We start from the raw sequence: 24,583 nt of genomic DNA on the forward strand, positions 1-24,583 counted from the left end.
TGAATCTGGGACTTCTACCACTTTAAATTATTTAAGCGCTGATAAGATATGTAGATGAATTTAAAACAGGTGCAACAGATGCACAAAAAGCCCCTTATTAAAGTTGTCTTATCCAAAAAATATATGCCACCATGATTAAGTTTCTTAGTACACACCCTTTTTGTAGCATCTCTGATCACGGATAAACCTACTGCTGTGAAGCCACACCAGCTATACATTTGTAAACACTTCAGTGTCCATTTTAATATGTAACTAAACTGCATACCAACTTGCTAAATGACATTTTGAATAGCACATATTAGCCCTGTCAATAAGACAATATGATGAGACTGTAGTCAAAGTTTCACTTGAAGGGTATTCTGTCAACTTCAATGCAATAGTTCAAAGACATTCAAGATATCAGTCAAAAAAAAAAAAAAAGATGCAGAATAGTTGGAATAAGGCATCAAACTGAAAAACACATCACTATCCATTAAATAAATTTCATGAGCTCCAACCCTCAAACTACAAAAAGGAAAATGGGTCTACCACAAGTTGTGTGATTTTACTCTTTGCGGAAGAGTTACTTGATACTGTTCAAGTCACTTAATTTCTACAACACTGGAGCTGCGCCACAACACAAAAAAGAACTTTTGGGGTGACATGCAAACTACAAACCTAAACCTCACTACACGCAACAGAGTTCAGAATATACTTTAAGAAGAATATGAAGAAAATTATCATTCTGATTTCCCAGCAACCACTGGGGAAATGCTTTTAACCAGAGAAGAGGAGCTGCAGAGAGAGTACTGCTCTCTTTCAAAAACTGCTAAAAACTTCTAAAGAGGACCATCATTTGGCCATGGCCCAGCTTCAAACATCCCAGTGTTGCTTACATCGTGTTTAGCAACACTGCCTCACGAGTTCTTGCTTTTTACCACCGCTACACAAACCAGAGGGGGCAGTGAGTTTCTGGCAGCAGAGTATTCAGACTGCACTGTGCCCATAATTGGAACCCTACTGAGGGCCGAGTCAGAATGATTCCCTGGCAAACTGCGCGCAGGAGGACTGCTGCCAGCTTTGGGCCTTCCTGTCATGAGATACAATATCAATATCCCCTCAATAGAACCACAGTGCTGCTAATCAGTGTCAGACCTCAAACAGCACAACACCCCCAGGGAGCGCAGACACCACAAAACACAAACTTAATACATACAGACCTTGCTCAGATACCACAAGTATATCTCCAAAAGGAATACAAGCTCATGTCCTGTGGGACCAGCAGAGAAGTCCACGCAAGGACAAATTTCAATTCAACATATTTAATTCCATAAACAGCCTAATTTGACAGAAGGTAATACAACTTTGCATTTAGCCTGTGGTCCTCCCTTGGTGGTGACCATAGATTTAAAAAAAAAAAAAAAAAAAAAAAAAACATAATTAAAAGGGCTATTGTGTGTTAAGGATCATCTGTTAGATAACTGGGGTACCCCCCGCTGCAAAAATGATAGCATCTGACAGATTTCTCACAAGGCACTTATGAACAAACCAATATCGCTGCAATCTTCCCACGGGCAGTAACTCTCCCACATATACACTTCTATAGGCTATATTCACATATTGCAGCACATAAACCCCTCCATTGTATTCTCGCCTCGTGAAACACTAAAGGAAGCCACATGTCATCAACCCCTAGTGAGCATCAACCAAAATTCCAACTCAAATTGATGAAGGCGATGATGAGAGATTCCTCCATGGCAGGTCATTGTCAGATGATGGAGTGGGGTGGTGTTTAGGTCCAGATCATAGGAATGGGTAGAAACAGAGCACCTTCCTCCCACACATGAAGCCAAGGGAACTTAAGATAGTGAAAAGTGTCTGATATAAGTTTCCAAGAGCCTGCATAGTGGAGGCTCTGATCAGTGAATTTGGGAGTTTCGGGGACTAGTATGTGTGTATGTGCCTCCGGCGAGGGGGTAGCCGTGGCAGAAAATAGCCTCAGATAAAGTTACGAGGCTCATAAACACAGGGAAACAGAGCATTTTTGGCTTTAGGCAAGGCCATTACAGGGCCGTGTGACACATTATCTTGGCTATTCAAGTGTGACCTCATTCAGCCGAAAGCCGAAGCCCACCAACCTGTTACCGCCGTTAACGATTTACCACCTCCAACACAGAGCAGCTCAGAGGACATTAAGCTGAAAACTGATGTCTTACATCAAAAAGCCATTACATTTTCTCTTTTGCTTCTAATGGGAACCATATGAAATTCAGAAGGGGGTAAGCAACTTCTAAATCACACAGAAGAAATTTAGGAATTCACAGCATTTTGAGAGAGACCTCACAGAGAGGGTAGTAATCCAATAATTGAGTGATCATCAATCTGCAGTGCAGTGTGATCTGTAGTTTTTTTAAGAGGGCTGTTTTTGAATGAGTAATGCCAGATGGTCTTGACTGAGGTGGCGTTCTGTCTTGCCAGGAATGATTTACAGTGACGAAAAGCAGAGACCTGTTACACCTTGAGGTTACTCTGACAGGCAATACCAGGTGAGACGTGCCTTGGTACAGAACCAGCTTTTGGAGCAGCCATAAGTATTGCCATAGGCATTTTTAACATGGTAACAGCAAAAGAATTTTCAGATTACACTGTTTTTTGGCTATATACAAGAGCTGCAGTTCCTAACAACCCCCCACATATTTCTTGATCTTTTTGGGCTTTCCCTTACATACCTCTGCTGCAGTTACAGATCCAGTTACACCTGGCCAGGCAATGTGAAAATATAGCATGTCTTTGCATTTTTTTGAGGCTTGAAAAAAAAGTGAAATACAATAGGAGACAAAAAAAGAACTCGAAAGTCTATTTACTCGACTTTTCTTTAATCTACCAAACAGGCTTTCAAATACTCTTCTTCACAATGTGAATTTAGAAATTCCCATCCTTCTGGTAAACTAAGCAGGTTAAAACAAATACAAAGAAATATGTGGACACAGGTCTGTCACAAGATGTTTGGAGGCAGAGACTTCTTGTCTACTTCAGACTGTCAATGAAGCAAGTTGTCGGAGAGATAGCGGAGCTGTAAAAAGACACAGTCTCAAAGCCCCTGTGATATGACTTGAGAGTGCAGCGCAGGACACGGAGAGAAAAGCCCGGGAGCTGGCAGTTGACCGTACAGCAGCACATGATCCCGGCTACAATTTTGCCACACAAACAGATTCTCTCATAAATGGATGCCTACCACTGGAAGGTAACGTGGAAGTCACTGATAACTTGATGAAAGTCACCATTGAGTTTATTTGGTGACCAGTGCTGGAGGAGGTATTCCACTATTACATCTTTCATCTAACCATTTATCCTTCAAGCACTATTTAATCACTAGTTCAATGGAACTTTTTATAACCCTGCTACTACAACACTGCTATTCACTGCTAGGCTGTTCTTTCAATCAACAAATTAACTGTAGTCCATTACAGCATTTGACAGGTAAGTACCAGATTCATAAAACGTATTAAACACATGTTTAATGCAGAAATTGCTAGTATATTAATGTACCAATTTAGTGTTATGCGCATCTCTTTTAAACGTTTCAGATCTGTAACAAATCCTCCACTAGGTCTGGTGTGCAGACTGACACCTCACAGCAAACCACCGATGCAAACATGATTACTTCCCATGCATGACTTCCTAACCTGTCCATTCATAGACAGACAAATCCACAACAAGCTGCCCGCAAGCAACTGTCAAAAGAAACATGCAATTTCATTTCTGTTTAACTATCCATTACATGCACAAATGGTTTGCAGTAGCTGGGTTTTCATCCAAGTATTCTTATGCAAATTGATTTGTAGTAAAGTAAACTCATCAAAAAAGGAAAGATGGTCACATTTCTTCAGCTTTTAAGGTTGCTTAAGGGATCAAGGTGCTTTTGGCATCAAAGAAATTCTATGATAAAACACCACACAAAAATGACACAGCATGATGACTTTTCACAGAAAGATTTTTCACATGGATGTGTTTTCTTTACCTTTTATCTACATTCAAGAAACCTATTTTTTTAACACATGCTGTACTTGTCATGACTGTGAATTTTAATATTATTATTCTAATATTATTATAAAACTGTCATGTTATTTAAATACAATGACTTATTTAAAACGGGCTGTACTGTTTTTTCTGTCTTTTTCTGCAGGAAAAATGAAAAATCTTTATAAATATATATATATATATATATATATATATATATATATATATATATATATATATATATATATATATATATAGCATTGACTGTTATATGTATATATATATATATATATATATATATATATATATATATATATATATATATATATATGGCCCTTATGACACTATGGGCTGTACATGACAGGTTGTTGATGTTTCAATTACATTCCAAGATGTAAGATTTACTGCACATCTACACATTTCATTTGCCTAAACTCAAAACTAATGCAGCTCATTGGTTTGATGTGTTTTATAGATGTTTAAAATAAAACTTACTTAATTAATTTGGTTATACACTATAGCATTGACTGTTATATGTGTGTGCATATGCATATGCACACACATGTGTGTGCATGTGTGTGTGTGTTACAATGACCTCCAGGTAATAAGTAACAACCCAAGGACAAGGGGAAACACAGACATGCATCAGGTTTAGGCAGAAACTGTAAGTGGTGCTGGTACCATGCTTGTTAGGTTTTAGTTCACATTTCCCTTTGCAAACACAATCTGAAGCATGCCGATTTATCTTCTAACTCATCTTGCTGTGCAGGGGAACCATATAGTTAATAGGACTGACACTACACTGAGTGGGATCAATGTCAGGGTATTGGGTGGCAAAACGAGACAAACGGGGATTGGGGATTTTGGACACTGGTTCAAAATGAATTCCAAACTGGGATCCATTCTAACCAGAGATTACCTTTCTGGTTGCTAACTGACAAGCACTGATACCCATCATCTTCCGCATCTGGCAGAGTGTGGCACTCCACAGGGAGGTGTCCCTCATCCAGGAGTGTCCAGCAACTGTCCTGCAAGACTTCACAGAAACTCCGACAAGGCAGCACCGGCGGAAGGCCTGGAGAGCCGCACTTTGGCAGCAGGAGCAGGCAGAAAAACCACTCCAAACTATGGTGGCAGTGTGATTTCAAGAGCCATGCCCACTCACTCAAGAGCACCTGGACTTCCTCCACACTGCTCTGGTTGAGGTAATTGGGCACAGAGAAGCTTTCCCCAGCCATGGAGGAGCAGAAAGGAAGAGCTCTATCTATGAACAAGCAGTGTGGGGATTCTACAGCTACTGCTGGTTTAGCTATTTCTGTTTGGCTTTCAGCTGATGCCTGACTATCTACAGCTCTTTGTCTGGCTAGCATTAGCTCTTGATCAGTTACTGATGTTTGTGTAGTGTCTGATATGTGATCAATGAATGACACTTGGCTGCTTGTCAGTGTCTGGGTAGCTGCTGATCTTTTCTTAGGCTCTAAAGGCTGTGTAGTTGTTAGTGTTGAGGTAGGTATTGGTATTGTGCTAACTATGTGTTGTTGACTGATCAATAGTTTTTGGGAAGTGGCTGGTGTTTGGCTCGTAGATGGTACCTTGCTAGCTAATGACACTTGGCTAGTCAGGAGGACTTGACTAGGCAAAATTCCATCAGTTGCTGGTGACTGGCTAGTTGGTAGCTGAATGGCTTTTTCCACTTTGGCTTCCTCAGGTGTCTGGCTAGTGGTCAAAGCATTGTTGTCTACAAATGAGGTGAGTAAACCTCCCGAGACAGTGTATTCATGAGAATACTCTGTCAAGTTTAATTCACTGGCATTCCAGATAGAGTTGTTATTGCTTGTTGTACCTCTACTAATGTTGCTGGAGGTTCCAATAGAAACATTTAGAATTTGCTCTGTTTGACTGTCTAGAATATGACCCTTATCTGTTCTGTTGCAAATAATCAAACCACTCTCTTCACACTTCAGTTTTGGCAATGTCTGGACAAATAGCCTGCCTTTACTCTCCTCTGACTGGCTGTGGTTATTAGGCATTACTTCCTCCTTTTGGCTTTCACCTGAAAACAAATCTGATTCAACTCCAGATGCCATGCTGGATCCAGCTCCTGATGTAAATCCAGAGCCAGACCAAGGACCTGAACCAGAGTCTGATTCAAATTCAGACCCATGTCCAGACCCAGATCCTGGCAAATTCTCTTCCCCTGAAAAATTCAAGTGACCAGATCCTCCAGAACCCATACCCTCTAGTGAAGATGTATTATTACTAGGTTCACCTGCGTGTGATGAAATCCTTGACGTGCCCTTTCGTAGTGCACGGTCATTCTCCACTTGTGGCATGGGCTTTACAGAGGTCAGTCGAGGTGCCGCTGTAGTCTGATCCCAAGTCTGTACAAACTTTTGGATCCCATTTGCCACATCAATAATCTCCGCTCCAACTGCTGCAATGTTATCTGACTGCTGGTCTCCACTACCTGCTGGACTGCCAGACCCCTCATGGTCCACTGTTGGGGCCAAAGTTGTGGTATCAGTCCAAGACCAGAACCAAGCATCAGAATGGCCCATCCACTGGAGCAACAAAAACAAAATTCCAAGTTGGATCCTCATCTCAGCCATCCTTTTCAACTCTGAAACACATCCACCGGCTTGATCAGGCTGCCAGAGTAAACTGTGACATGCTCACACTGCCACTTCACTCCTCACATACGCTCTCCTCCAGTTCAACCAACTCCCCACACACACACACTCCACCAGGCAGAGGAAAAGTGAAGAGGAGTGCCCCATTCAAAAGAGTGAGAGGGGGGGCACAGTCCTTATTGGCTGCCCTGGTAATATTTCTTCTCTCGACTCCTCCTTCCTCCTCCTTCCCCTTTTGTCACAGCAGTGAAAAGGGGTCTCTCCTGCTGACTGATACCTTTAGAAAAAACGGCAGCCTTGCCTTTCAATGTAAAACATTGGTGCTTTCAATGTATTACAGAGAGGGGCAATTTGTTCCTCTTGACTTGTTCTCTTTGTTCAGACATGATAATAAGAAACCACAGATTTGTCTAAAAAAAAAAAATAATAAAAGAGCAAACTGAAATGGGTGTGGGAGGATGAGGACAGAAAGTTGTGAGAACATTAAGTTGTGGTAATGTGATCTGTGCATTTCTATAGGGTTTTATAACAAGAAGAGTTTAACACTATACTGTGTGTTGAGGGTTTGAAATGGGAGTGGCTAGGCTGACTTCCATGTGACATATGTTAGTTAATAGTAATTGTAAGTTTCCACAATGTTTCCCTATGATTCATTAGATTTGATTATTTATCTCAAAACACACATTTTGTGGACTCAAGACAGGCACTTGTCAGCAAATTCCTCACCTCCCACCCCCTTGGATATATCTTCAACCTGCAGCCCCTGCATAAATCTTTAACTCCTGCCGTATAAGGTGCAATTAATTTTCCAGCCAGTTTAGCCCCCACTTTCAGTGCTCTTTACTATGTGGCTATTCTTGTCCAGACTGGTTTGCCATTTCTGCCTATAGGAGCAGTTGACAGAGACCCTCGACATCTGCTAATGGGAGCTTAGTGATAAAAGGAAGAGGAGTTTTGAGCAAGTGTTCCTCTAATAGCACCAGGCTTTAAAAGAAAGGGAGGTGTTTTGTGCATGCTCACTCTCTTGTTGATAGAGAGGAACTCGGCTCATTGGTGCACAGCTTGCTGTCACCCCTATATGTTTATTTTGCGAAGCAGAGTCTTGACACAGGCTTGACAACTTTATCCTTTGGTTTATGGTCTCGCCATCATGGCTTTGGGATGATCTATCCCCTTTCTGCAAGTTTTTGAGTTTGTTTGGTCTTAGGTAAAGGGACACAATGCACATCTTCCACATTTTTTTAAAATTCTGATTTGAATAGAGCCAGATCATATTTGTATAACTCAAACGCCATCGCCAGACAACGAGAGGTGCAAAAGGTTTGTGAACTTGCAAAAATGTAATAGCCTGCTCTTTCAAAAAAATGCATGAACACACTTGAGATATATATATCTTCCATCAGCATTCAGTCTACACTGTAGACCTCTAAATCTGCGGAGACTAAATATATTCATTGTGATTTCTGAAAAAAATAGCTGAGTCATTTGTCAGAAGACTAGGCTATTTTGGCACTTGTGACTGGACAAAATTATAATGAAAGGGAAATATTATGTTTCAGCCCTAAGTAAAATGGGTCATAAAATCCTTAAGGGCAAATAATGACTGAGTGGCTTGTGAATACTTTTTGTTGGAGTTTTAATAAAAAGAACCCATTTAAGTCCTATGTTGAAGAAACACCGCCACTGAAAAATAACTGATAAAAGACACCGAGTTAACCATGAAATATGTGTAGCTGTTGGTACTACATTAAATGACCCACTCTTTATGCACAAGAGGCAGGTTGCAGCACACAGTGTGGATGGTTTCTGTTCCCCCAGGGGAAGACAGGGTTAACGCTCTTAAACAAGCAATTGTTCACCTTAAAGCTGTCAAAAAGAGACAAAATAATTACTATCACAAGCTGCTTGAGAGAAAAGCAGAATGGCAGCCACTTCCTTAGAGAAAGTGTCTCATTTCGACAGAGATGTTGCGAAAGACATAAGGGAAATTATACATAAATATATAGGGGCAACATCAAACTAAAGCAGCTGCTGTGACTGTAGGACATTGCACACACAAGCAAATGGCAACCCAAGAAATCACCTACAGGAGATTCTAAAAAACTTTTTCTAAGGGTTGGCTGCAGGCTCCTGCTGGTACACATGTGGGGTTCCTGCAATTAAACAAACTAGCACACTAGCATTACATGGCATTTGTAAATTGTTCTTGCTTCCTTCAGCTGATCATTAAATGCAAAAAATAAATGACTTAATGCTCAAACTAATCCCATTTTAGTAAAACCTAAACCAAAATAAACATGATGTCAACGATTCAGACCAAGTTAATAAAGACCAGGGTAATTACCTCTGTCTGGTGTTAGATAATGATTACCCTTAGACAACAACAAAAACAAGGCTAATGGATTCCCTCTTCACTGCCTTGAGAGAAAAGCAAATGAAGCACAGCAGTTTGGGGTATTTGCACGCCATCATCATAGCATTCATTGTTATATTGTAACAGAGGAAATTAGTAAGCTGCTCCTGAGGGTGCATCTAAACCAAAATGATAGTGACCACTGTAACTTAATGAAGCAGGATGGCGTTAATGTATTTCTAGCTCAGTGTACTTATTTGATGTTCCTTTATTTCTTAAGTAAGTGGTAGACTCTACAACCTCTCCTTATTGTCCACAGCCAGATACATCCTTCCCTCTACTTCCCTCTCCATTTCCTGTGGGGAGATCCCCCTAGCATGCTCTCCCTTTTAATTTTTTTTCCTCGTCTCTTTCCCATTCTTACACAAGACGTCACACCCAAAATCCACACAAGATCCTGATCAAGAGGAAGCCATGTCTGTAAAACACCTTTAGCAAAGGAAACTAACATCTGGAGAATCCAACCAAAGAGTCATAATTTCAATGATGACAATGAATTAAGACAAAGCCTGGGGGTGTGCTGGTATGACATTTAAACACAAAGAGACAATTCATTTCATAAGAGTCAAGACACAGACACAGAGAATCATAGGGGAATAGTTCAAGAAACCTGGGTGGTCGAGGATATCCCTGAGTTATTATACGTGCTCTTGTCACCTTGTCAAGAGTCTCGTCAGAACCAGGAAACGATCTGCTTATTTATGGAAACACATGACAAAGAAAAGGCAAAATTGCACTTAATAAAGGCAGTGCACTTTTGGAGTGACACTGTCTGAGTTTTTTTTTTTTTTTTCAACACAGGAAATCTTTGGAGAGATCATAATGTGAACATGCCTTGAACCTATAGTTGAAAGTATGTGACTCTCTTTTCAACATACCTTTCATGTCTACTAATGCCTTTTCAAAGTACACACTGCAGGAGCCATAAAGACAAATCAGAGAGAAAACTTCCTGTTTTGAAAAGTGGTGGTTGTATTTGGAACAGGTAATTCCAAAAAGGATGCAAGAGAAGCAAGCGTGCGGCATAAATAAAATATCCACTACCATGGCTGACGGAGGATATTTTGGGGGATATGACTAAATTTGAAGGAGCTAGCTGCCATAAATGATCACACCTTGGAACTTTGTCAGGATTTGTGCAGAAATCAACAATAACTGAAAACAGTTTTAAATATAATGGACTCTTATACTGTCATGAATCATTGTCAAATGGTATGAGTGTGGCAAAGATAATTTATTATGATGACGATTGATGTTTAAGAGTGCAGTGATGGTAAACAGTATTTACTTGCTAGGCACAGTTGATCCATCGGGACACTGAGGAGAGACGATGAAAGCTGGTTTACGCCTCGGAGAATAAAAGCAGCCATGTTGAATCACACACATTTAATACGTCCAACATCTACTCAAGCAGATCAAGGTTAATGGATCGTGATTTACTGTTGAATGCGTACTCGCACTCTTTGCACTATATGTGTGGTCCTGTTATCCTCATCCCATGTGTCAGTATGTCTTACGTGTTACTATGTAATTTGTCAATGTGTCAGCGTACCCATACCACCAATACAAATTCCTGTACCCTCATTGTACTTGGCAAATGGACTGATTCCTATTCTGAAGACGACCCCTGTGTGCCAAAAGCAATGCCTATCCCGTGTGTGGGTGTAGGAACTTCCCCCAACTCACAACCAGGCCACCCACTGTCAAACTGCTGTCCACTGACAGGGGACCCTCGTCTCCGCAGGGACTCTCATGTCCCCTACCTTCTTTTAAGGGAGCAACTGGACATACAAGTCGTTTGTGACAGTCACACAGGGACATGTTAAAGGTTTGTCTAAAATGTTTTTACAGGAACAGTTTCAGAAAAAAAACAAACAACATCTTAAAAATTCTTACCAGAGACCATTAAAACTCTATCACATTGTCTTTCTCCTGGACTAATTTAATAAACTCTTGGCCATGAAGTCTGCTACTGTGGAATCTCACTATAAAAGCACTTTATTATGCTTTTTTTTGTTTTGTTTTCATTTCAGACCCAAATGTATTGCACAGTAGGGTCTCAAACAAATTCCATATACGTTCTGTGTCTTGAGATGTTCATCGGCATGAACTGAAATTCCAGGTGTCCCTGGTGTCTGTCTTAACAATGCACAGACAAAAGCATGAAACCTAAGACCTGTGAGGGCTGCAGTCATCAATGAGAGGATGAATGGTCTGCCTAATTACAACACCAACAAAACCTGGCAAATTTAATCCAAGAGGGGCTCGGGGCGTCCAATTAGCTGTCACTGCACAAGAGAACTTTCTGCCAAGCTGACTGTCACTCAGATCTCAAGTTACACTATCCATTCCACTGATGCTAAACATAGCATTTGTAAATAATTTACTGCGACTAAGGTGCACATCTGCTGCGTAATACCATACATTTTGCATATAAAAGCCTCCACATGTGCACTGCAGGTATCAATAACTGAATGACATCAAATTTTCTACACTTAAACTGAGAAAAAAATACAAGATCATTATTATAATCATAGGCCCAGACTCATCCCAGAATTGCATTTCCTTACATCTTGGTGCCCTCTCATCTAATATGAGACATGTAAAAACACAATATATCAATTTTGTTCTCCAATCACGTGTCTTCCAACAAAGAAAAGTTTGATAAATGAGGTCACTTTTAGCCGCCAAGAACTTAGAAACAGTATTTCATGCATTCATCTCACCCTGGCTAGATTACTCTTCTCTTGCCTCACACAGCAAAACCTCAATAAACTCAAGCCAGACTCATAACCAGGCTCAACATGAGAGAACACATCACACCAGCTTTAAGATCACTTCATTGTCTCCCAGTCCGTTTTAGAGTGAATTTTAAAATTTTAATGATCACTTTTCATGCTCGAAGAGGGTTCACTCCAGAATATATAGCTGACCTCCTGACCCCGTACAAGCAGGAGTACAACCTGCTGGCAGGTCGCTCCTGGCCATTCCTTGGACAAACCTTAAATTTAAAGGGTTTTTATTGAATTTACTGCTGGCTTTATTATCTTTCACTGTATTATTATTATTATTATTATTATTATTATCATCATTCGTGGTAGTAGCAGTAGCAATAGTAGTAGTAGTATCTCACAAAGCGGAATTTTTTTACTGAGGTGTAATTGTCATTAATAAGTAAACCCTTACTCAAATGTAGTGGAGTAAGCTTCTGTTATTTGACCAAAGCCGACTTGGATCATATGATATTTACAAATGCCTCTTAGCATTATTATCCAGGAAAAAAACACAAACACTAACATCCCATCTGACCCAACTCTGCGGCAAGGAGCTTACCTACCCTAAACTTTACACAGCGTGTAAAAGGCAGCTGTGGTTTAATTGCTCCTCAAAACTTCTTTAAGTTGTGCTCCTACATCATTCAAACACAGCTTGTGCAGCTGGAAAGTGCTCTGCTGTGTGCCGATCCAGACATTGTGTCTTTTTGACCTAGGCAGGCATAACTGCTGGACAAACAGAACAGGCATGGAAATAGATGTGCGTTAAACACAGATTGACAACAGAAAAACATGAGAAGGGGGCTTTTTAGTAACCCTTCAAACAGCTAAGGGGCCTTTTGGCATCCCCCCCACACCCTCCCTCATGTTATTCCAGCAAGTGAGGGTCGCTGACCTCTTGCTGTGAGTCATCGTATAGTCACTGTCTCAGTAGATAAACAAGCATTAAGCCCTAAGCACTCAAGGACTGGAAGGCTTTAATGACACACCCAAACTAACACACCGATAGACACTCTGGGCGCACATACTGTACACTGGCCCACATGTGGTTGAAATGCATGGATCCATACACACATATGCACACACACACACACACACACACCACCATCACACCACCATCTCTCAAACTGTGTTGCAGCACGTCACAGTTGGGCAGCAGTGTAAACAACAGTGATACACAAACAGATACTCTTTAGCCAACATATGGTTGAAGCTCTTGCATGCACAAATGTGCGTGCACACACACACACACACACACACACACACATACACTGTGCTGCAGTCATACAGAATGTCACAGCTGAGTGGCAGTATAAACATATCTCAATCTGAATCGAGCGCAGAACAGAAACACATGAGGAAATGCTTGAAATACCGTGATACTCTCTCTCTCTCTCTCTCTCTCTCTCTCTCTCTCTCTCTCTCTCTCTCTCTCTCTCTCTCTCTCTCTCTCTCTCTCTCTCTCTCTCTCTCTCTCTCTCTCCTCTCTCTCTCTCTCTCTCTCTCTCTCTCTCTCTCTCTCTCTCTGCATGCTACATGTTCCTGTGGTTAAAAAGCAAACTGCTCTCTTGAATGACCCTGTATCCCTGGGCAACAGGTTGCAGCTGAATGGTGAATCCCATGCAGCAAAGACAACTTCGACTTTGATGGGTTTGGTGCGAAACTGAAGCCTATGCCCAGGTTGCCTCTTTGAGAATGTTTCTTTGAGAACCATGTCAGCATGCTGCTAATAAAATTCAACAGGGTGCATGTCAACGATGTGGGCTGCAGTTATTTCTGCTGACAAATCCCCCACAATCCAACCACAGCCCTCCCCACACACACCACACACATATGTATATAAAAACTTAGTAGTGTTACTTAATTGTGTGCAAACATTATCACAGTGTGAAATACTGTGCAGTTTTTTATGCCCTGAAAATGCTGACACAAATTTCAAAGATGTTTTTTCTCATACTTGGGCATCTGATACTGCTTTTTTCTGACATTTGTGTAAATTCCAAAACCTGAATTCTGGCCAACTTAGCAGCAAAGTACCTTGTTAAATTGGCTGTAATTCTGCATGGCACCAGCAGATGGCAATTTGTGCATCAAAAAAATACATTACATACACATTACTGTATACTGTTATGCCACACGGGACCCTCCCTCCCCCAATGAAAGACACAAAGACCTGACAAAGAATGTATGTCACTGAGTGTGAGAGCGGCAGAGGAAGAAAGAGAAGTAGGTGGGGGGTTCGCTCAGGTCAGAAGGTCACACTTATCTGATTAGGAGGAAAAGGGGGCTTGTCTGTCACAGACACAGACATTCACCACAGTTCACCAGGATCCTGCATGGTCAAGACACTGGTGCAACATCACCTACAATGAAATTCAAAAAAATGCCTCTTTCCTTCATATTGTCCATTTACAATCACGTAAAGTAGTATATAATCCATGCAAACCTTTTTGTACTGGTTCAAAACTGGCAACACTTTTGACTGATTTTCTAGACTCAAAAAATGTTTGTTTGTCCCATTCATTTCATACCTGATGACGGGAGGTGTCAAAATTTCTATGGGTGGGGAGCTTTCGAATTTGTAATGCAAAGTGAGTTTCGAAAGCCAAAAAATCTCAGCACCTGGTGAAGTAATCGCTGAGTCGATGGTACTGACCATCAACCGTATCAAACCCTCTGCAGACAGAGCACCGTCATTTTACGCTAAGGGGCAGTATTTATCTATTTAATTTTTTACTTATTGCCCCTTTTAAGGGATAATCACCGCTGGGATGCATTTTTCAGGCACCTCCACAGAACAATTCACTATCCTATAGAGACAGACAGACAGACGGGGCCCTGCAGGGTTCCTACCAGTCCTGCTCAGGCAAGCAGAAACAGCTTGGCTCTCACTCTGTACAAGACACATTCCATAACAACAGGAGAATATCTGGCCTGTGGTGCTCAAACCATAGTTACAGTATGGGAAGCAGGTGGGGGGTATATAAGGGAAAAACACTTTGACCCATTTTATGCAACAAATACATATTATTATGATTATTTGTACTCAACACTACTACATATCTGCTGCTTCGGATCCAACCTACATTATTGTTCAATACATAAATTGCTCAAGTTTGAGACTCCGGTAAATAGCCAGCTGACAGCTATCCTGGTCATTTTCTCGTCAGATGATTCTTTGCACTAAGACTTGTCTGTGGAGCAGGCAAAAATGTAATTTATGTTTTTGCAACTGCTACACACGCATCAACTAAATTTAGCAAACACTATATGAATGCATATTTTGGGAGCAGTTTTCAAAAACTGCATAGATGCGAAATGTCCATGCATCATTTTGATGTAAATTGAATTCCACACTTTGAGCCTAATTTATAACCTGCAGCACAAGCGGCTCTATTCATTACTGATGCACTACTGGATTCGAAAACTACTAGTCTTTTCCTTTTACAGCCATGTTGCTGTCACTCTAAATGACTACCTGGGTACTAGCTGTACCTGTAATGACTATGGCTAATTAGTACAGTGTCAAGTCAAAGCATCCGGAAACTCAGGTGTACTGTAATTGGCCCACAATTCCTGGGAGCCGTTATCTCAGCTAATGACAGACACTGCAACACGACTTCACTTCTGGCAGTGCATATGGCAAAAAAATACATCTGGGGATGTCAGTGACAGAGCCATTTTTACACTTGCCTCAACAGCTGACAACCCAACAATTTGAAGCTGGTTTATAGAACAATGACAGCATTATGGAAGTCTATATAAGGTGTTCGGAGTTTTATTCTAATAATGGTGTAGGGGTAAAATATTCCCACTGCTCTGCAGAGCCCACAGGGTGCAAAATCTTCCCATGACAGCTCCTATGGACTTAATCCCTGTTTGTGTATGTGTGTCTATGTGTGTGTTTTCATGCTGGCATGCTAGAATGAATACAATTAAACATAGCCATAGACGGCAGGGAAAAAGACTGCAGAAAGTGCAGCTGATATGTTATTCTGCCAGCATGAAAAATGGATTTGTGGTGGGCCAAGTACTATAGCTGATGGCTAGTACCAATAAATATAAGTGCAGGAATGAAGTGTGTTAGAATCTGTGTTAATATTTTGGTGTATTACTTACTAGACTTGAATAACTTTCTCTTATTATCATGCGATAGTACAATTTTTAATGTTTGTTAAGAGTCCAGCATGATCTCTGAGATGTACTAAATAGGCCACAGTGTTTAGCAGTGTAAGCTATGCAGTAAATGTGGAAAGTAGGCAAATTTTTTACTTGAGTAAAATTAATAATTCCATTAAAGAAAAATAGTCTATTAAAAGGATTTTTTTTTTTTTTTTACTTAGCAAAAGACCTAATGGTCTAGTAACTAGATCATCAGGTCTCATGCCAGAGTGGTAGACTGGAGCTGTGTGCAAATGGCTCCCTCTACTGTCCAGCAGGTGAACCACAACTAGATACAGTAAAATGCCCAACAGGCTGATGGAAACTGATCTTGATTACACACATCCTACACACATCCTACAAACCACCGTAATAAGGTTTCTGTTTCAAAACTGATGAATATCAATATGAAGTAAAAAATTAACCATAAGAAGACTAACTGAGAACAACTGCCCCTCATGTGCTTCACAGTTTTACACATTCGTCGCACAGAACTGCTGAGAAAAAAAAAGAAAAAAAAAAAAAAACAGGATGAAGAACAAGATGTCAGTGTATTTAAAAAAAATACACTATGCACAATAGATACACCATTTATATATGTCATATGTGTTGTTTATTTTTACACTTTTGAGCTTTAATAAATATTGTTACATTTTACAAGTTAGGTGCTTCAAATCACTCTCTTCTAATGATATTTTGTGAGATATTTTGAAAGATTTTACTGGTTCATAACAGTTGGTAATCTGACCTGATTTTTAACATGTTGACCCATATCCTAACCGGTGCACACCTCACCAAATGACAAAGAGCAAACTTTACTGTACAGGTGGGGATACAGTAGATGCAATCCAAACAAAAAGCCACCTGTGGAAACTCAAACAGGCGCATTATGTTCATAAGGCTTGTCGACAGCTACCAGGCAAGCACCTCCTGGCAGATAAAGCAGGCGGCTGCGATGTTCAGGGAACGGAAGGGAGAGAGAGCGCTCCAAAAAAAGACAACTGTAACTTTTCCTCAAGGACGGTGACATCACCAAATCCTCTACTCATACAAATAAGCTATAACAAGTGGGGTTTTCAGCATGTTTACATATGTGTATGTGCTTGCATCAGTTTGCATGCACTGAGATGTAATGGGGAACAATGGTGTTGAACAAAACCCCTGTTTAATTTGCTTGCTGAGATAACAGATCAGTTAGAAGATGTTTATTTTCATCAGCTACACAAGCCTGGTGGCCAGGCCTCCGGCGAAAAATCTCAACACACCTGCGCTGTTGATCTCACAGCACAATGAAAACCACAAACATGTGTTCTCAGTTATTATGTTTCCTCAATCAGGATACTTGACTATTAAGTCTTTAAAGGCCTCATTTCTTTGACATTTAATCGTGCATAAAATAAGTTGCCTTGAGATACAGCATATGATAGATCATAGGATTAACCCCCTGTCATAATGCATCTCTTTTTCTGTCATGAGCAGACATCCAAAACATATTTTCTACTCTGTGCCAAAATGTGCAGAGTATCTACGCAAACTGTGTGTGTTTGCCAAAGAAGTGAGGAACCAATCCATCAACACAGTCATTTCCACTGATTCACTCATGCAGTTGCCTCATCTCATCAATAGAGGGAGACTGACTCACAGTGAGGTTTATGATGCGTGATGAGAAACGCTGACCTCACTAGGATACCAAAGACAGACAGACAAACCAATATCTGAACATCAGCTGAGGCTCAGGACCACAGACAAAGCAGCAGCAAAAAGTCTAGCCAAGTCTTGTTAGGAACCACACCCTAAGCCTGCAGAGTTTTTCCAACACATATACAAGCTTTTTTTGAATGAGTAGGTAACCACAGCCAGTTTTCCACGGTTCTTTCACTACACTATATATACGGACATTTGTTGAAAATATTTTCTCAAAATGTTTTTTTTTTTTTTTTTTTAAGTTCCCAGCTGGCTTGAGAAAGACCGATCTCAAAACCCAGTGCTCTGCCAGTGTAGCTGTGCCAGCCAAGGCCAGCATCTGTGTCACTTCAATTTTTTCTTTTTTTTTCTTTTGTGAGAGTATACCCATTATTTATTTATCTATATTTTACCAACAAAATGTAATGTAACTGTTTTTATGCATCCAGTATTTAACTGTGTCACATCATCTAAGAATAAATTCTTGTTTAGAGGTTGGCGTGGCAACTCGATGGGTCAGAGGAGTCATCTTGCTCTTACAAATCATTTACCTGCCACCTAGACCTGAAAGGAATGGACAGAGACTCTCCCACACCTGGAATCCAGACACTGTGCTGGTCCACTGTGGGCAGGGCTGGAGGGTCACAGAGTTAAAGACATCCCAGAGAATTCAGGTTAGCTACATATTTACCACCCTGTGTAGAAGTGGAGCCTTTGGGGACCTGTGTTGTGGACGTGAAGGGATTAATTACACTGAAAACACGAATCTGGAAACAAAGCAAAGACATAAAGCATGCAGAAATCTATAGTTAAATATGTGAGAAAAATATAATTCCAAATGTGTCTGTAGGATTTTTCTCCACTTCCTGGTTGAGAACACGGTCATTTGCGGTCAACAGGTGGCCACAGGTTAGAGAATTGGGGCTTTTGACTGGAAGGTCATCAGTTTGACTCCCAAAACCAGCTGGGAAAATCTGGGTCAGAAAAAAAATGAATGAATGACACTGACCCTTATTTCAGCAAATACCACAAAGGTGCCTTTGAGCAAGGCAGTTAACCTCTAACTGCTGCAGTGGAGCTGCTCAGTGGTCAGTTCTGCACGACTGATAACACTTTGTAGTTCGCAGAAAATTAGCCCTTATTCTTTAGGCGATTACTGTAAAAGAAACAAGAACTGTTAATCAGTTGGCTCTATTAAACTGAGTTTAAAACAAGAAACAGATAATACTTGGCAGCCTCCAGGGCCTGCATTTGCTGTGTAAGGACTTGTCAGAAAGCAACCTCTGTACAGTGAAGGCATCCAAACAGACAAAGATAACGATAAGAATCTAGTTAAGGGCTAAGAGTTCAACCATTTGATGCTATCTTAGGTAAGGTGTTAAGTGTTGAGTAATTTGTGTTTTAGGTTTACTTAAATTTTATTTTAAGTCTCAGTTTTCAGTTACATGGTCACTGTCCTGTTCCCAGCCATTTTTCTGTCCTAAATCTGTATTCAGATTCAGATATTGTTGTCCTCAATGCCACGTGTGGTGGTAAGGTAAAACTGGTGGACCGTAAATTTAATATTAAATGCAAGCTGTTTTGAGTGTGATCAATGAAATCAAATGAAGTAAACACTGTGCTCCTCCCTTACAAGCCAGCTCTTTACCAGAACCATGACAGGGCAACAAGTCTAACTTGACCATCTCTTGAACCAGTCAAAATAGAAACAGCAGTCCACAGGATTTTTTTTAACCTTTGATAAACAGTAATTAAAGTAAGGCTGAAGGTGAAGAGCCATATTGCAGCTGTTCCTTTGCAAAATGACAGGACTTGTGACCAGAAGAGTCGAGCACGTCTGGACTTTTCCTTCTTGAAAGATGTAACACATGACAATGAGGCCAAGGGGCCCAATGTCAGGACAAATGCCAAGGGCTGCTTTTGTCCCCTCATGAAAATGTTAGATTCCATCCAGAAACATGTTTCAAAGAATAAGCTTAATGCAAATTCTGTTCAAAATGGTGCTCCACAGTTGAAAAGCAACTAAGCTGCTGCCAATAAAACTGAACCTTCCACTTCTTAGAAAAGAGACTGAATGACTTTGCCAGTAGGCGAACATGGTCAGTGAGCCCAAATGACTGGACTGGAGTTCTTTAACAGGCTTTGTAGCACATCAGCACTCAAAAAGCAGGGTTTTAATGAGGTTGCCAAATGATCAGCTACCATGGTGTGTTTGAGGGAAAAGCCAGCTAGCCAGTGATGACAGCTCTGTCATTCTCACTTCCCAAAAGGATGAAACGATTGGAGATCGGAAGTCTAGAATTGGGAGTGTTGACTTTGAGGATTAGTATCCATAACCGGATGGGCAAGAAAAGAACAAATTATCCAGATACGTCTTTGAGAGACATCTGTAAGCGACTCTTTCAGGGATGGAAAACAGAACTGACATGTTTTAAATAAGCCCTTGACCTTGTTGTTTTCTTTCAAAAATGCCATATCCGTTACTTTGTACTGACACATACAGCATGTTTGTCCCCTGAGGATCTGTTCATGTACACATATTTATTTGGCATGGTTGGTTGTTGTTTTTACACTATCCTTTCCCAGAGGAGCAAAAGCAAGAAGAATGTGGGCTGTGAGAATTTCTGTGGGAAACCCTCTACCACGTACACATTAAGATACATAGTATTAAGTGTGATGATAGGCCTAAATCATAAACAGCAAAACAACAGCCTCCTTGTATTAAACTGAATGAAATTATCTGCAATGGGTTAATTTTTGTGTCACTGGACTGTTTGGAAAACTTGTTGAATATCAGAATCTTCACAAAACTCTAAAAGCCTCCAACATACAGTGCTTGACTGTATGAACTGTGAGCTCTTAACACTATTGTGACGGTAATATTTAACTTAACCTAATGCGTAACTTTCACACTCAAAAATGCCTAAGCGCCTAAGGTGCAGAATACAGTTTGCAGCCTAAATTTTTTGCCTCAGCTGGTGCCTTTTATCAGCATTACAGCTGAGGCAGGAAATCAGATGTCTTTTAATACAGGTGGAAAGGGTTGTTGAAACTGTCAGGTCCTTTTAAGGTACTAAGCAAGATGGATGACTGAAAAAGGTCCCCCATGTTGAAAGAATAAGCCCTCATGTGTGAATAGGGGAAAGAGTGTGTGTTTCTATGTGGTCTCGCTTTGTTCAGTTCACCATCAATGGCTTCATTAACATGATAACAATCCAAAAAAAAATTTTGTGGCCAAGCTCTCTTTTATGTGGTGTTTGATTTTATGTTGAACTTCTGTAATGGTTCTCCTCAAATGGTTAATTGTGCTGTCTACCCACATAATTTGGGTCATGCTTGTCTGCTGTCACATGCATGGTAAGATTCTGGCTGTCATGGTTTTAAATGGTGTCCTCTGTAATGTTTCGCACCCATATAATAAAACAGACATGTCACAAGGCAGATAGGGCTTCAAAACAAACCGACCATCTTCACTTTGCCGGGAAATTGATTGAGCAGAAGTTGATGCGTTGAGGCATGCATTTACAAAAGCGTTGCATTTTTCTTGCCTCGCAGGGACAGAAAGCATCTTTTATGATTGCTTGTATTTGTCTCGTGGTTTGTGCACCATTACATGAGTCAAAGTTTTTTGTCTGGTTCACAGAACTGCCTTATGTACAGGATACACATGCATGCACACATGCACAAAATGGTTAACACCAAACTCAAAAGTCAAAGTCAAGTTGGTCCATATAAGTCAATATATATGGCTATAAACAAATACTATATCTGTCACAGGTACTGCAAACTAATCAAAACAAGGCACTTTGGTTTCACTTAAGACAGATTCCCAGTCTCAGAGGCTCAGACGCTGTGTAACTCCTTTCAGTGACTCATGCCAAAATGAATAAAAGTTTGCTCTGTAGTTGAGAGGCATGAGTCAGGACAAGCAGAGGTAAATCAGAACTCCTCTGCTTGCTAACAGATGGTGGGGAAATCCAGAAGTGTCCATTTCCAGACAGCCAATAACACCAGAGACTGGCCTTGCGTGCAAGAAGAATTTTGCAAACATTTATGCTTTACAAACATTTATACCTTCTTTACGAGGCAGTTTACACTGGAGAGCATGTTTTCTCTTTAATGTGGTCAGTTTTAGAGGGCAAGGACATGCAAATAAAACATGGACATATTCAAAGAGAATTACTAGAAACAGCGATCTTATCCTGGGAGCAGCGACCCCGAGCTCCAAATCTAATGCAATTTCAACTGTAGATAGCTCCAGAGAGTGTGAACCACCCAAGTGGTAAGCTTACAAACTGACAAAAAATAACAGTGAGGAAAAGTATGTCTAGTTTTGCCATTTGTCAGCTGTGTGTGTGTGTGTGTGTCCACTCACTTGTATTTACACAAACCTTTGTGTCTACCTGATGTTAAACGACAAGGAAATAAGGTTTAGACTGTACAAATCATTGGGTCATTCCAGCAAAGTCAACCAGGCCATTTCCTCAGCCTCTTAATCCCAAAATGAGACTCAACAGTAAAGCATGTGTTTAAACATCAAAAGGTCCTGGGACCGTGGCCGTTAGGGAAGCATTCTTCTGTGACCATGCCAATGAAAGGGAGTCATTTCCACAAGCTTTACTGCACCTTCTGAGGATAAAGAGTCTGGAATTGGTCTTTTAGGGAAAAACTAGTTTTGGTTTTGTGGACAAAGTCGAGATAATCTGACAATTCAAATAGCAACGTCTTTACCGTATCAAATCGACATGCATGGCTTATGGTCATTTATTGAGGTAAACTTCACATGCAATCCCCCTAAGCATAGTTTCAAACCAAAGTTTCAGACCACAATGGCAATCAAGAAAATAAAATGTGTAAGTGGCACATTTTCAGGGGAACATTCAACTCGGTGTACAACAGGCCTCATAAACAACTGAATAGATTCGTTCCTAAATAGCAATGTATGAGCAACTTAAGAGAAGTTACCACATTCACCATTGTTCTTGTACATAAAAGTTTCTCTTAGGTTCACACAAAATTTCTGATTATGTCTACAATTCTCTAATCTGGCTTGATTCCTGTCTTTTATGGCATTTTCTAGGATCAATTCTGGGTATGTTCTCATGAGTGTGCACTCATTTATGAACATGTGAAATTTTCATATTTACAAGGGTCCTTCAGGATAGTTTTCTCATGTTACAAGTGTTTGTTGAGTCCGATGTGGCAGACGACTCTGTCTCACGAAAAAGTACAACAACATTAAGATAAAAATACAAAAATGTTCTTGCATCTGGCACACTGATCCAACCCATCTGACCCTATCTTTGCCAGACTGGGTCTTAATAGGTCCAGCTGTCTGAACCCACAGCATGACTCACTTTCTTTTGGGAAATATATTTCAATTGCATGCAATGGCCAGCACTCCAGAACAGAGCCCTGGGGTGCACCAAACACCCACCATACAGATTCCAACGCACTGTACATGCATGTAATTTAAGTTTCCCAAAAAAGGTATTTCAAAGGGATTTTTTTTTTCTCTCACTTTAAGAGACTTGTTCTGAGGAGCAAGTAAAGGAGAAAGAACTCGGATGAAAAAGAGGAAATTCTGTGGCTTTGCATGTCTATGGATCTTCATCTCCATAATCCACTATAAGCAAATAAACTTTGTTTGTAGCAAAAGAAAGCCTTCATGCAAGACAAGACAATTCAAGCATACAAAGGCAGTGGTTAGGAAATGCTAGAATACTGACGACTCAAATCCAGAGCAGGGCAGACTAACCCAAGCCACAAAAAAATAGGGGGGGGCAGTGGATTAAGACAATAACTGAACATGCTCTAACTACCTCCAGATCAAAGTTGTGTTCTTTGTTACAATTTCTCATATTTCCAATAAACACATTCAGTCTTGACAGGCAATCTTGGGAGGTAGAAAGAAGATGGGATCAGCCTAGGCAATGTTAAGATTCAGTGCCAAAAAAAGTACATCACTGTTAAAATATAGTACAGACATAGTGTTAACACTATGTTAACACAGCTAATAACTAAAAACTCATTGATTCTATTATTTTAATTGTAGAAAATGAAAAAAAAAAAAAAAAAATATATATATATATATATATATATATATATATATATAGATAGATAGATAGATAGATAGATAGATAGATAGATATATCAATTGAGAATGGACTGGTTTGACCTGCTAAGTGAGAGAGATAGATCACCTTTTCTGACTGACAAGACCATTGTCTCCTTCCTTCTGTAATACCATCCATCTTTTCATCAAAACCCCTAACAGCCAATCAGCTCAAAGCCCTAAAGTGAATACATTCCAGCTTAAATTATCCTGTTAGAACAAAAGAGCGCCTCTACAAAAAAAAGGGGAAAAAGGGGGAAAAAAGGCATTCCAATCATGTTGGTTCAGGCTGGTCAACACCACAACATTGCATGTGAACAAGGGAGTGGCAGGCAGTCCAACCAAAAGTAGCACCTCGGGGCTATGTTTTGCGTGGTCACTTAGCGGGTGTTGGAGTGTTCTCCCTGTTACAGCCTCCAGGAAACAGCCTGACCTGAAGCTTTGGTGACTCACGAAGCACGTTTGTTTTCTCTGACAGCAAATAGCTAAGTGTCAAATGCTCTATCTAAATGAAGCGTAACATTTAATAACATAACTGGCAAACTGTGGCACCTCAACAGCCAGAGTGCTATGGCCCTTTGTCCCTTGTGACCCTTAAAAATGCTTGCTCAAAACTTTGGGTTGGATTTAGTTGCTAAGCACAAAGTGAATGCATAAGCAGCTTTTCGAACTAAGGCCCCAAGAGTGAGATGGGAATATCAGAAAGGCCAATATTAGTCATTGCAAACTGCCTCTAATTCTTTTAAGTAGTGCAACTGCTGCATATAATGAATCTTCTTTGTGCACTGCAAACTTACAGAGTGGGAGT

General features: G+C 40.4%; 1 protein-coding gene across 2 annotated transcripts in view; it reads right to left on the reverse strand.

Moving 5' to 3' along the window:
• col18a1a (collagen type XVIII alpha 1 chain a) overlaps positions 1-24,583 on the reverse strand; it is an 87,715-nt gene that overhangs the window by 41,024 nt on the left and 22,108 nt on the right. Inside the window, exon 1 of one of the 2 annotated variants that reach the window (XM_030081353.1) lies at positions 6,269-6,661. The exons of the other annotated variant lie outside the window; for it this stretch is intronic. Coding sequence (XP_029937213.1) covers positions 6,269-6,608 — 340 coding nt within the window. The 5' untranslated portion in view covers positions 6,609-6,661. Of the gene's footprint in view, positions 1-6,268; positions 6,662-24,583 lie in introns of those variants that run through there. 2 annotated transcript variants of the gene reach the window in all.

The sequence above is a fragment of the Myripristis murdjan genome, chromosome 21 (genome assembly GCF_902150065.1).
Source record: "Myripristis murdjan chromosome 21, fMyrMur1.1, whole genome shotgun sequence".
In the NCBI taxonomy this organism is placed as follows: domain Eukaryota; kingdom Metazoa; phylum Chordata; class Actinopteri; order Holocentriformes; family Holocentridae; genus Myripristis; species Myripristis murdjan.